The sequence below is a fragment of the Cyprinus carpio genome, chromosome A13 (assembly GCF_018340385.1).
Source record: "Cyprinus carpio isolate SPL01 chromosome A13, ASM1834038v1, whole genome shotgun sequence".
Taxonomy (NCBI): Eukaryota; Metazoa; Chordata; class Actinopteri; order Cypriniformes; family Cyprinidae; genus Cyprinus; species Cyprinus carpio.
The window spans coordinates 25,509,533-25,524,115 of NC_056584.1; the positions used below are offsets into that span (position 1 = coordinate 25,509,533).

A 14,583-nucleotide genomic window follows, 5' to 3' on the forward strand; every position below is an offset into this window, starting at 1 on the left:
GAGAGAATCAGTTAACATCAGATATTTCTGTGAGAAAAGATGTGAAGCATTTCTTGTATGACTGCTCTTTGTATGTGGATTTGCGTAAGAAATATTTTGGTGATCTTGTTCTTGTTGGTTATGCCTGTATTGATGTGTGATTCGGAGTATGCATGGAGATTATCATTGTATCTGCCATTTCATTGTGATCTTGTGGAACTATGGACAGAGAGGCCATATATTCCCGAAAATAAACTTGAAACATGAATATCACTGTCTTTACTGTATTTTTAATAAAATAAATGCAGCCTTGTTGAAACTTCTTTCAAAAACATTTAAAAAATCGAACCAAACCCAAACTTTTGAACATTGAGTAAAATTGGAGACCATCTTGCATCTCTGTGCTGTATGTTTATCTAAGTAATGGTCAATATATTATACACAGATAGATAGATGTATTAAAAAAAAAACATTATTGTCAGAAACATAACCACACCTAAGTATGCAAATGTAGGCCTATTTTTCACCCCAAAATTAAAATTCTACCATCATTTATTCATATTTGCTTTTTTTTTTTTTGTGCAACACAAATGAATATATTCTGAAAACTGTTATTGCCCAAACAATGAAAGTAAATGGGGTCCAAAAGAAAACAGTACCCTGGTAACTTTTATATATATATGTGTGTGTGTGTGTGTGTGCGTGTGTGTAAATGATGACAATTTTAATTATTTTTTTGGATGAACTATCCCTATAATAACCTCAGTACTCAATGAGGTGACAGAGTTATGAATGTATTATTTATTACATTATAAATTGAACTGTGACATTTCTGGAACACAACGACACATGAAATCAAACGTGTGTATCTAGAAATGTTTACATTCATGTAGTTGTCCAGAGTATGTTTCAGGCCTAACACTCATTAAATAAATCTGCCTGTCCCCATACCACTTATGCAACAATTTTGCACATACACAGAACACAGTAAGAGTGCTTTGCCAATAGACACAGGAGGTACACAGTGTTCCCTGGCTGAAAAGAAGGGAGCCGCTCTAATGCGATGGAACTGAGCTCTTAGCAGTGGCGAGCATGAGAGCTCTGGGGCTTTGAGAAGACACAGCGGGTGCTGAGCTCTGAGCAGAGGTGCAGGGTCATTCTGAAACAACACACTGAGATGGATTTCAAGAAGACATTCAGGAACGGCCACAATAATACCATATGACTTTGTGTTAAAGGAATATGGAAAATTCTGTCATCATTTACTCTCCCTCATGTCTTTCCAAACCCTTACACAAAACACAAAAAGAGAACTGAAAGATTTTTCTGTGCTCTTTTGCAGTTACAATGAATTGTGACCAGGGCTTTTAAGCTTCAAAAAGATGAAAAAACATCATAAAATCAGTTTATACAACCCTTCTGTAGTCATACGATCACTTTGTGTGAGAGACGGATCAAAAATGTAGACAATAATCACTGAAAATCTGCCCAAGATTTCCTTGCCAAATCACTCTTTTGAATCTTATAAATGAATCAGTTCATTGTTCATTCAATGAATCATATATGATTGTTTGATATTTAACTCAATGATTCAATGATCCAGGCGCAACTCATTAGCTACGGTTACATGCACCTAAATAATCTGTTTCATTATCAGATTGATGGCTCAATCAGACTCAAAAGCCTTCATGTAAGCATCTCAATTAAAACAAATGATCTCGAACACAATAAAAATTCCAACCAAAATAAAAGAAATGAAGCATACAAAAAATAAAACGACAAAAAATAAAAAAAAATTAAACATATAAACAACTTGAATTAGACTATTTTCTCAGTCGGATTCAAAAATACCTTGCACAGTGCTGTGATGCAAATTTACACAAGCATCACATCTTACAAACATGGGTATGTTTATTTACTTGCTTTAATGAGCTCATTATTTCTGCTTAAAATTAATGAATTCATGTTAGCTAACTGTATGATTCCATTATCTTGAACTGTTCATTTCTGAAATGGACATTACTTGGACAGTCACCTCTGATAACAGATCACTCTAAATTGTAAAAAAAAACACTGGACACTGTGCATAAGCTAAAGTTTTATTCAGAAAAGATGTATTGCATGTAAAAAAAAAAAAAAAAAAAAAAAAAAAAGAATTGGATTGCAGTGTTCAGGATTCACATGAACAGAACGTTCAGACAATAATGAGTGTTTTTTTGGTCTGTTTCTCACATAAATCTATTGTATGGGTTCAGATGATACTTTAATGGTGCTTTTGTGCCCTTTTTGAAGCTTGACAGCTTTAATCCTCATTTATTGAAAATTGAAAAGTGCAATAAGCAGCATTTGGATTTGGACTGACACTATTCGATTTGAAAAGGTAGGTTCCTGATGTAGGTGAGAAACACACAACCTTCTAACCCCAGACTAATCTCTCAGTGCAGAATGGCAGGAGGTGAATGAGAGGGGTGAGTGGCACTCATCCTCTGATGTGAGAGATTACCCATACAGAAGAGCGAGAGCTGAGCTCCAACCGAGCTCTATTCTCTATTCCACACGCACAGCTCTGCAGAAACCGGCTCCACGGAGAGAGTCCAACAAAGACAGAGACAGAGAGGAAGACAGACACACAAACAACTTCCAGGACTGCAGATCCAGGCTGAGGTTGAAAGTTTGAGTAGACTGCAGTGCAGAGAAAAGTGAATTAAGATCCCCAGTGGCTTTGCACTCATTGCCGCATTGCAGAGATGCTCAAAGCTTTGAGATGGGGAAATTATGTCATGGTTTCTAATAGAGTGCAGCACTGATAAACCTGACTTGGATATGAAAACAATCAATATCAAAGCTGTGACAAAAGACAATGAATCATTCTACTAAATAGGTGCCATTTGTGTAGCTCCTAAATAAATATACATTTATATATCACAATGAAATCTTATTTTTTGAAAGAATACTTTAAGGAAATTAACTATTACATAAATAAAAAAGCCATAATGAAATTATCAGCCTATATACACAAAATATAGGTTACATATTTTTTGAAATTTCAGCAATGTTAAAATATCAACCTTGCTACAGTACCTTTCTGAAGGCATAATGAACATTACAAATGTATTATTAACCCTCTGGGCCTCTTCGGTCACTTTTGACCAAAATTTTTTCATTCTTTACATTTTTTTGCTTCGATTTTGATTAGAAAATAAATAAATAATAATTTTATATATATATATATATATATATATATATATATATATATATATATATATATATATATATATTATATATATATATATATATATATATATATATATATATATATATATATATATATATATATATATAATTTTTATTTATTTATTTATTATATATATCTTGGATATGTTAAAGGGTGGAGAAAAATAAAAAGTAACACTTGGTACCTTCATGGTCAAAACTGACCAACATAGGAAATGAGTGGGAGATATGAAAAATACCAAAAAAATGTAATGTAAAAAACAGCTAATAAAAAATGTATAAATATTGCATAGTATCATAAAATCTCCCTAAAATTCTAAATAATAATTAAAAAAAAAACAGTATTGAACAAAAACATATTGGATTGATTTGGGGAAAAAAAAAAAAAGTTATGTTTCAAGGCTTAGGTCCCTTTTGACCATGAGGGTACCAACTGTGCTCAGAGGGTTAACTTAAGGTGCCACAATGCAGCAGAATACACATTATTTGTGTGACATAACACCACTTAAAAAATGTAAAGCTTAATCAAATTTAAAATATTAACTGAAAAGGCACCTTTTTCATAGAATAATTGTAAAATGCAAATAAAAGGATAGATAAACAACACATGCAATAGAGTACCTTGAGCTGAGCTCCAATGTGAAAACTCGATCAGTGGTTGCATCTAAGATATTTTCATAATGGGAACTGGGGCTTCCAAGCTCCAAAAATGACAATAAAGGACCATAAAAATGATCCATATAATTTGTTTGCTATATTATGAAGACATACAATAACTTTGTGCAAGAAAAATACAGAAACTGTAGAAATAGCGCTCTGAAATCTCAAACTCAAATATGCCAGGGGAAGTTGATGATGATGATGAGATGGTGTTGTATGTCTTGAGGAGCCATTATTGAATTGAACAAGCTTGAATGAGAGTTCAGAGCAATGGACAGGTAAATGACAGAATCATATTTTTTAGGTGCACTATTCCTTTAAAAAGAGGAATGTTTACATAAAGAGGAGAGCCGTCTACCTCTCTGATAACACTCTGATCAGGTGACACCATGAACTACAGTAGCTTTGACCTCTTCCTCAACTGCTAATCGCTTCAACAGATGCATATGTTCCCTCTTCCTTGCCTTCAGCTCTGGGCTGGTCCGTCACTTTTATTTACATTCTCCTCCTCCCTCACAATCTCCATCCATTGTATATGAATCAGCTGTTCAGTTGCCCAGCATATCCCTTGTCTCAGTCAAATGACGGCCAACACGCTTTACGCTCAGCCACACCTGTGCAAGCACTTACATAGAGTTCCCACTGGACTGCTTTACCGCCATCCTCCGTAGTCCTGCAGCCCAGCTTGAACACGGCTCCAAGTCCCTTGTTCGCAAAAGAGGCTGAAAACCATCTACAAGCCAAGTGTGAGACTACGGAACAGCTAACGGTGTCAGAAACTCAATAAGCCAAATCTGGAAGCATACCTTGACATTTTCCGTGGTTTGTCCGCACCAAGAGGCTTAAGGCCTGAAAAGCAGGCATGCGATTGCGATATTGAGATTGCGCTGATGAATTCTGCAGTTCAGTCTGATGCTGAGCTCACTGCAAGCCAAATATACTAGCTTTCCGCATTTCAGAGTAGTTTTAAAATAGTCCAACTGTTCCAGCAAAATTAAGGAACATTTAGTGTTGTCATATGACCTGGGGTTGGCAATTCTGACATTATGTAATTAAAAAGAAAAAAATGACAAGCTTAAATAAAAAAGTGGCCTGGTGAGTGAACTGAAGAAATGTATGTACTGGACTTATAATATGTATAAAATAATGTGTTTTATAATAATAATACTACTACAAATGAACAAACTAATTAATTAAAGAATGAAAAAATAAATTAAAAACAAATAAAAATACCACTGATAACCACAGAAAAATTGGAAACTTTAATCACCAATGCAAGTCTTCAAACATGAAGAGGAAAGAAAATGAAGACTTGAAGGTGACCAACAACATAAAAATTAAATAAAATTAAATATATATAAATAAGATTATATATATATATATATATAATTAATCGATTTGACAGCCATAATTAATATTAGATAAAACTTTAATATATATATTATATATATATATATATATATATATATATATATATATATATATATATATATAATTAATCGATTTGACAGCCATAATTAATATTAGATAAAACTTTAATCTCATAAAAAGTAAATGAAAATTAGAAATGTTGCCTTGAAAAATAACTGAAATAAGTATTAAAATTAAATAAAAATATATTAAAAATGCTGAATAGAAGCATTTAAAAATATATAAAAATTCAAATCAAAACCAAATTTTTTTAAATAAAAGCTAATTCGAAATAATAATAAATACTACAATAGTCAATAAATAAATTGAACTGCTCCTCCTATACTGTATCTACCATCTCACAGGTCTAATAAAGGAAGGAGGCGGAGCCAGGTTTCCAGAAGTGTGGCACTGCGGTTGCTCCAGGTAGAGTCATTGGGGAGCAGTAATGAGAGAAACAGATCACAGCGGCAACTGAGCGGAGAGGTGTGATGCTGGCGGACGACAGACCATTAACACCTTTAACAGGTGTCTACTTCAGCTCCAAAACAGAAATCCACCCTGTTATACAACCGCTGCAGCCTACCTCTTGCCCAACAGTGTGAAAGAGAGGATACATGCATATAAACTATTTAAGAAAGTGGATGCTTGCACCCTTTATAAAGACTTTATGCATATTGTTTTACTATTCAGCAAAGTGCAGTCTATGGAAAAAGTTTTGAAAGTGAGCGACTAAGCAGCCCATTTTATCTTAAACTTCACTAAACGTCAGAATGGTACCAGAAGATTTCTGAAACCATTTTAGGTAGATGAATGAAACTACAGTAGTCGTTGTCTCTATACTGACACCTATCTACGTGGATGCAGCATGACAGCACGAAAGCAAAAGCTTTCATTTCTTTCTGTGCATGTTCAATATAGCATTGCAGTATCAGTGCTCAGTTACAGTAGGTGACACTGACCAGTGCAAACAGAAGATGAACAGAAATGAAGGTTGACGTCAGATCAGAACTGTACCTTATAGCGCATCTTGGGACACGAATGGACGTAGAAACCCAGATAGTAGTAGGCAAGTTTGGGCGACTGCTGCTGCAACTGCCTGGTGAAGGCAATCTCCCTGCAGAGAGAATGAGAGCAGAAACAGGCATGTGTATGTTGTTATGCAATGTTTGTGCTCAAGGTTGTAAAACTTCTAACTGCTCATTACAAAGTCAATTTAATGCTGATTTAATGCTACAAATATCCACTGTTTAATTATCAGTTGTTTCCGTGATGAAATCATGGTAACATTCACTTATTTTTGTTTATCTATGCACTTTGACAGATTTCTTTCCATTTATGTAACATTTTATGTGACTTTTTTACTTTTATGGAACACAAAAGGAGATATGTTGCTCTTTTTCATAATGGGGATTTGGGCTAAGATATAAAAAATACAAAAGAGAGAAGCATAAAAGTGATCTATATGACTTGTTTTGCTATATTCTGAAGACATGCAATAGCTTTGTACAAGAAAACCGCAGAAATACTGCTTTGAAATCTCATTACATTGAAAGACGCTCATCGAGACGTCTAGTGTAATATTAAAGGGATTTTTTTTTAACATATTTAGAGATTGATACTAAACCTAGGGAAAAAGAAGCAACTGACAATAAAACTGATTTATTCAGGGGGGTTTCAATAACTATACAAAGATCAGATTGAGCTTGATTAATAACTTCAATAAATATTAACATTTCTTAATTATACTATTATCAGGATATGATGCTTGAAGTAGTTTCCCTCATAAACAGCCACTTAAATCTGTGTCTGGAAGTGCAGAAGAAGAAGAATGGGAGGAGAAAAACAAAAGGGAGTTGAGAAAATAAAAACAGGAGGAAAAATAGAGGAGATTTATACTTCCTCCTGCAAGCAATCAATGAGCTCTCACTCTCTCTCTCTTTTCACTTCTAGCTTTATTCCCTGTACAAACACGTTTATCTTTTCCACAAATAAATCCTGCTCTTTCTTCTCTCTTCTTCTGCATTTTGTACACCTCATACTCTCTGTCTTCCTATAAATTAGGGGGAGAAATCTTTTTTTTTTCATGCGGGAAAAAGAGAGGAAGACAGAGAGAACCCAAAGCAAAATAAAAGTGCTGGAAAATGAAAGAGAAAAATAGCGAAGGGAATAGGAGCGACGACAAACAGCGAGGTGCTGGAAGGTCATGCGGTCGCTGCCAGGTTCCCGGGTTCCCATCCCCTGCTGACAAAGCCTGGCACTCCATGAATGAGAGACGGATAAGAAGAGGCTGTGGAACCCGTTCACAAAAAAGAAAGAAAGGGCAGCCTCTCCCTCCTCGATTCGAACCCTAGTCCCCACCCGCTCAGCGCTGGCAGCAGCTTGAAGCCTCCATTATCTCCTCTTCAGTGCTCTGACAGCCCTACACAAGCCAATTATGCCGCAGCGCTCACCACGGACAAGACGTCTGCTAAATATTAATGTCACACACACACACACACACGTTCAGAGCAGGAGATGTGAGGACCATATTTGTCTATTAAACTATTAAAGGAGATGTAAAAAAATAGCAGTTAATGAAACAACAGAACATATTCATGGGTAAAGTTTTTAAAAATAATAAAATAATTTTTTTTTTTAAACAAATATATTTTCTTTGAAGGATGTTTAAACAGGGCTCCAGACTGCAATCATTTTCTGCCGGTGCAACTGATTTTTTGAGCGGTCGCACTGCTGCGACCACTGTGTTGTCCAACTCATAAGTGCTGCCATTTCTGTTGCATTTGAGAAACATCAAACAAAACAAAAGCTCGGACCACGACGCAAAAAACTTGTCCGAGCTCAGAACAGCATTACTCGGGAGTTGATTTCACGACACTGTTACTGCACAGATGCAACAGAGCGGCGAGATCCAGAGAGAAGCGTTTGAATTCGCCGCTCAGTGATAAGGTTGCTGCGAGATTTACTGAGAAGCATTCAAATTCTGCACAGAAATCTCTGTTATAAACAGTGCTGACATACGTCAGGAAACCAGAAGCGGTAACGCTAACTGTAACCATGGTGTTGTGGTAGAAATAGTCGAATGTATTACATCATTCATTTCAGGGTTTGTACACCCTTTGTGAGAGAAATTCAAGCACTTTTAAATGACTTTCAAGCATTTCACACAACTATTTCCAGCACTTTAACGCTCTAAAATGATCCAGTTTGAATGTTATTTTTAATGGGAGGAACAAAATATACTTTGTGGTAAACAAAAACACTTATGTAAAATTTAAAAAATATATCAAATCACAATTATAACCAGTAGACAGCAGCAGAGGAGCACTTATTGGCTTATTAGTCATTCATTTCTACTTTTTCTCTATATTTTGAAATTATAAAATCACTATTATAAAATATCAAATCGTCAAGAAATCAGATTTTGTGTATGAAGTAAGAAAAGTCACAAACTTTTCTTCAATCTGCTACTAAATCATACATAATCACTGAAGTTGGTCAGTTCCATATGCTAGAAGAATAATGGTACATTTAATAAGAGTGGAATATATCAATTTTCTGTATATAAAAAGTAGATTTTGCACCTGTTCCTGTTGTTAATAAAAGTTCATTTTGTATGCATCTTAACTCAGGCTTAGTGTTTTACTGTCAAATCAATAAACAAGAAATGAACATGAAATAGTATTAGTAACTGCACTTATTAATGCAAAACAATAGTAATTTTATGATTAAATGTTCAATGTTTTTTGGCTATTGCTAAAAATATACCCCAGCGACTTAAGACTGCTTTTGTACCCCAGGGTCACACATACATATATATATATATATATATATATATATATATATATATATATATATATATATATATATATATATATATATATATATATATATATTTCACACCAAAAAAGGAAAAAATTAAACAAATAAATACATTTTCTTAAATGAAAGGTAAGCTACTTTTTAGGACTATTAAAAGTTTTTATATTATGACAAATAAGCACATCTTCAACAAATTCTTATAACCGTATTCAATTAAAAAAATGTTTTTAAACTTTTAAGTATTTGTACATTACGACAGTATTTGTTGTACTGCCTTTAATTTATACTGATTATATATATATATATATATATATATATATATATATATATATATATGTTTCCATTATTACTATAATGGGAATTAAAGTCAATTCTAACATTTTTTTTTTTAATAAAATATGGTTCAATGTCCAGACACAATGTTCTAAATAAAATATTCAAAATAATCCTACATTGATCCTAAAAAAAATCTAAATAACCTCTATTTCATTCATTCTAAATATTCTTTCTTTTTTTAATTCTTATGATTTAAGGGTTAAATATGACAGAGGCCAATTTTAATAAGAATCACCAAAACACTCTAAATAAATTTTCAGCACGTTTAGGACTTGGAGGAAACTCACTTTGTTTATCTTTGCTGGCCATTCATCATTATTTTTACCGTCCAGTGCAGCATGCTCAGAAGGTCTCACTCAATCACACTGACACACAACAGCACAAAGACACTGACCCCGCGGCTGCTCTGAGTCTGGACACAACAGAGCCCCACGCACAATCTCCACTTCTCACTCGCGCCTTCTTTTTATTCTCCTGTCTGTGAGAAATGAGGCTCCCGAGGCCTCCAGACACCCAAAGCTGAGTATAACACACACACACACACACACACACACACACATCTGGCATCTCCTGTAAAGTGTAACCTAATCAGGAGAGCAGCCCATGTGAAATATGTACACACATATGTGAAAGACAAAGAAATATAGGCCTGTGGGTGTGTATGGTGGTGTTTTGAAAGTAATATGCATTCAAACTTTCTGATCGACCAGCACAACCACTGGAAACTTGTTGGAAAACATATTCAGAAGGAGAGCAGAATCAGGATGGAGCTGGGAAACTTCTGTTGGCAGCAATAAAGGGATAGTTCACCCAAAAAATGAAAATTATGTCATTAATGACTCACCCTCATGTCGTTCCAAACCCGTAAGACCTCCGTTCATCTTCGGAACACAGTATAAGATATTTTAGATTTAGTCCGAGAGCTTTCTGTCCCTCCATTGAGAATGTATGTACGGTATACTGTCCACGTCCAGAAAGGTAATAAAAACATCTTCAAAGTAGTCCATGTGACATCAGAGGGTCCGTTATAATTTTTTGAAGCATTGAAAATACATTTTGGTCCAAAAAATATCAAAAACAACGACTTTATTCAGAATTGACTTCTCTCCCGGGTCTGTTATGAGCGCGTTCACAGCACATCCGGTTCGCGAACGAATCACTCGAATGTAACCGGATCTTCTTGAACCAGTTCACCAAATCGAACTGAATCGTTTGAAACGGTTTGCGTCAACAATAAGCATTAATCCACAAATGACTTAAGCTGTTAACTTTTTTAACATAGCTGACACTCCCTCTGAGTTCAAATAAACCAATATCCCGGAGTAAATGAATGTAATTGTTTGAGTAAATGAATTACTCCGGGATATTGGTTTATTTGAACTCAGAGGGAGTGTCAGCTATGTTAAAAAAGTTAACAGCTTAAGTCATTTGTGGATTAATGCTTATTGGAGACGCGAACCGTTTCAAACGATTCAGTTCGATTTGGTGAACTGGTTCAAGAAGATCCGGTTACATCGAGTGATTCGTTCGCAAACCGGATATCACTAAACTGCAGTGTTGTGAACGCGCTCATAACAGACCCGGGAGAGAAGTCAACGCTGAATAAAGTCGTAGTTTTTGATATTTGTGGACCAAAAATGTATTTTCGATGCTTCAAAAAAAAATTTCTAACGGGCCCTCTGATGTCACATGGACTACTTTGAAGATGTTTTTATTACCTTTCTGGACGTGGACAGTATACCGCACATATATTCTCAATGGAGGAACAGAAAGCTCTCGGACTAAATCTAAAATATCTTATACTGTGTTCCGAAGATGAACGGAGGTCTTACGGGTTTGGAACGACATGAGGGTGAGTCATTAATGACATAATTTTCATTTTTGGGTGAACTAACCAATTAATGCTGGGAAACTTCTGTTGGGAGGTAGTGTAGCCTAGTGGTTAAAGGTTTGGGCTGGTAAACAATAGCAATGAGCAGATTCACACTTAATTTCAAGTCAGATTAATTGTCAATTAAACGACCAGTTATTAATTATATGTTTTCACCTGAAAAGCTCAAAGATTAGAGGGAATTTATGATTGGCTGACCAACCTGAGAGCAGAGTAGGTGCCCAGTGAGAGCGAGGAGAAGTCGGGGTGATAGTAGAGGTACACAGACGACACACAGGAGGGCAGGATGTCCAGAACTCCTACGGCTACTATTCTGCCATCCAACCAGTACTGCTGATGAAACGAGCCGTAGCCCACTTCAGGACCATCAGGAGCCATCTCAGCCTGGAGAAGATGAGCGAAAGTCAGAGAGAGAACATCGATTATTTTTATCAAAATGTAATTATTATGCAATAATATTTATTTGTAGGCTTTCGCCTCTTTTTATTGGATGTTGGAAACTCTGCTGGTCAGACTCAAGCAAACATTACTCACATGATATTTATAAGTGGAAAAAAGAAGAAGAAAACAATTTTATATTCATTAAAAAAATTTGAATTATTACTATAATTTAAAATAACGTTTACTATTTTAATATTTTTAAAAATGTCATTAATTCTTATAATGACAAAGCTGAATTTTCAGCATCATTACTCCAGTCTTCAGTGTCACATGATCCTTCAGAAATCATTCAAATATGCTGATTTGCTGTTAAAGAAACATAAAATACAGGACAAATAAAGGGCATACTAGCAAGGGATCAGCTTTTTAGTCATCATGAAACATCCCAATTTTATCCATAATGATAAACGGGATACTCAATTAGAAAAAAAAAAACATGAAGGGTGGGACTTGATTTTATGCATCAGGATTTGACTGGATGATGAAAATGGTTGGAGGGGAGGGGCTGAAAAACTTCACAGCCATATTACATTTTATTGACATTTTATGTGTGTGTGAGAATATATACTGATGAACTGTGCAGAATAAGACCAGGAACAGTCAGTTTAGATCTTTAAATTGAATTTCCAGATTTCTGACTTTCCGAATTTCTAGTATTATGATGCAAATCAAATAAATAACTGAAAACGTTATGAACGTTATGAAATATGCTCCTGTGTGTGATTCTGTGTCAATCAATGCTCGAACAATTTGAAAGTCTGAGCTTGCAAAGGAAGACAGCGTGTACAGTAGCTTGCTAATAGTTCCCACATGTGGGCCGAGAGGTGTGTGTGTGTGTGTGTGTGTGTGTGTGTGTGTGTGTGTGTGTGTGTGTGTGTGTGTGTGTGTGTGTGTGTGTGTCTGGAGTAAAGGTCCATGCCAGGCGCACACACAAACTACAAGAGGCGATTTAATAAAAATCCTTGCATGAACAAAATCAATCTCCACACTGAAGCCTGTGCAGCAGGGACCGAGGGGCCGTTTTTACCCTGTGTGTAAATCAACCACAAAAAAACAACTACCACTACTGTTGTGTCTGAAGATAAAAGCCCACATTCCTTCACGTGACATGAATGCACTCATGTATGGATATATGTCTGCTGTTTTGGACGGCTGTAAAACCCCAAACCGTTACCTGCCCGAGATCGTATTTCCCCCTTAAACCTTTACACTCGCTTTATTCAGCCTGGTCCACAACGAGACTTCAAACGTCTGGGTGAGAGGGGGCCTATGCAGCCGTAGCCGTAACGGGATCTCTCCACGGCCCCCTCGGCCCATCTGGGTCCAGTTAGCCCTGCAGGAAGCCGGCTCGTTATCACAACACCAGGGGAGCGACTCGGCCAATCCGTTCAGTATGAGAGGCTTTAGACGCTGCTGTGCCACGGTCACTCACCTCCAAATTAAAACCAACACAGAAACTCCACGCACGCCACTCACAGTGTTCAAACCCACACAGTAAAAAATATTTGTCATTTTTAACGGTAAAAGCCTGCAAATCCCTGTTAATCAGTTAACGGCAAGTTCCCTTACTCTATACGGTGAAAAAGTCCTCTAAATAGACATTTTATCCACACTATTCTTAACTTAATAACGGATGTTGCCATTTGTAACTTGAACATGTAAGGCTTCCAGTGTCAGTTATTTATAGCTGCAATAAACAGCTCGTTACGCTGCGTGATATCACAAAATTGTATTTTGTTTCATATTATTTGAATGTATTGCTGTAATTATAAACACAATAGTTTGAAATGCAAATAGTTTTATTGTTTACTGCACTGTGTTATTTTTTTGTTATTTTCTATGGACTCTTTGGCTAATGAATCAGAAGTCTCAAACATTGAAAGACAATAGACCACTTTTGCATTGCAAAATTAGATGGATATAGAGTTGTTGTTTTTTATAGATTTTATAGTAGAATACTGTTAAATGTACAGATGTTGGAGGTAACGTGAACAGTCATTGTGTACTTTACAGTGAAACACAATAGACTGACAATTCCCTGCATCCTCTACATTTAATATTTCATTTAAATAAATATATTTCTTTTTAGCTTTTGTTATCAGTTATTTTCATTTGGGTTTTATGTTACATCTGATGTTGTTTAACTGAAGTGTCACAAAATGTTTTTGTATTTATGTTTCAATTTTTTTATTTTCTATATATTTTGAAACATGCCTTTTCTGTGAAGCCACTTTGAAACAATATGTATTTTAAGAAAAAGTGCTATACAGATAAACTTGAATGGAATATATTAGTACACAGTAAAAATTATATCTATTTTCCAAAGGCTGAAGTTTTCGAAGATTACTGGACTCTGTAATACAAGAAAATATTTCAGGTTTTTTTACTTCAAAATTTTTTTTTTTTTTTAATGCAGTGCGTTACTTGCAGTTTCTCTGTAAATGTTTGTGAAATGTAATAGTAAACTTCTGTTTAAAAAAAGTTTTTTGTGTGTGTGTGTATAATTTAGCCTATGGAAAAGCTACTTGTAATGAACTTTCTTTTACCACCTGTATTATTAAGGTTATATACTATATGGGTACAGAAACAGATTTTGGGGCTTTTTTGGAGGATGCAAAATTAACATTATATCAGTTCTATAAATAAAAATAAAAAAAATCTTCTTTTTGCTAAAAAAATTTAAGTTCAGTCCGGTAAAACCTAGCATCTTCCAAAGTATAAACTTTGCTCGGTTCACAACATCCCTAGAGAGGTGTTACAGTAAAGCCCTCACTTCTCCAGGAGGAGCACATTCATATGTATAGGTTAGT

The 14,583-nt window shown here is 35.2% G+C and overlaps 1 protein-coding gene across 7 annotated transcripts in view; it reads right to left on the bottom strand.

The window, feature by feature from the left end:
* LOC109094551 (arginyl-tRNA--protein transferase 1-like) overlaps positions 1 to 14,583 on the bottom strand; it is a 76,102-nt gene that overhangs the window by 26,149 nt on the left and 35,370 nt on the right. For 6 of the 7 annotated variants that reach the window (XM_042769501.1, XM_042769502.1, XM_042769500.1 and 3 more), the window contains 2 exons: positions 11,535 to 11,716; positions 6,301 to 6,400 (listed from right to left, as the gene is read on the bottom strand). In XM_042769501.1, the coding sequence (XP_042625435.1) occupies positions 6,301 to 6,400; positions 11,535 to 11,716 (282 nt within the window). Of the gene's footprint in view, positions 1 to 5,652; positions 5,845 to 6,300; positions 6,401 to 11,534; positions 11,717 to 14,583 lie in introns of those variants that run through there. The other variant, XM_042769504.1, reaches the window with a different exon arrangement.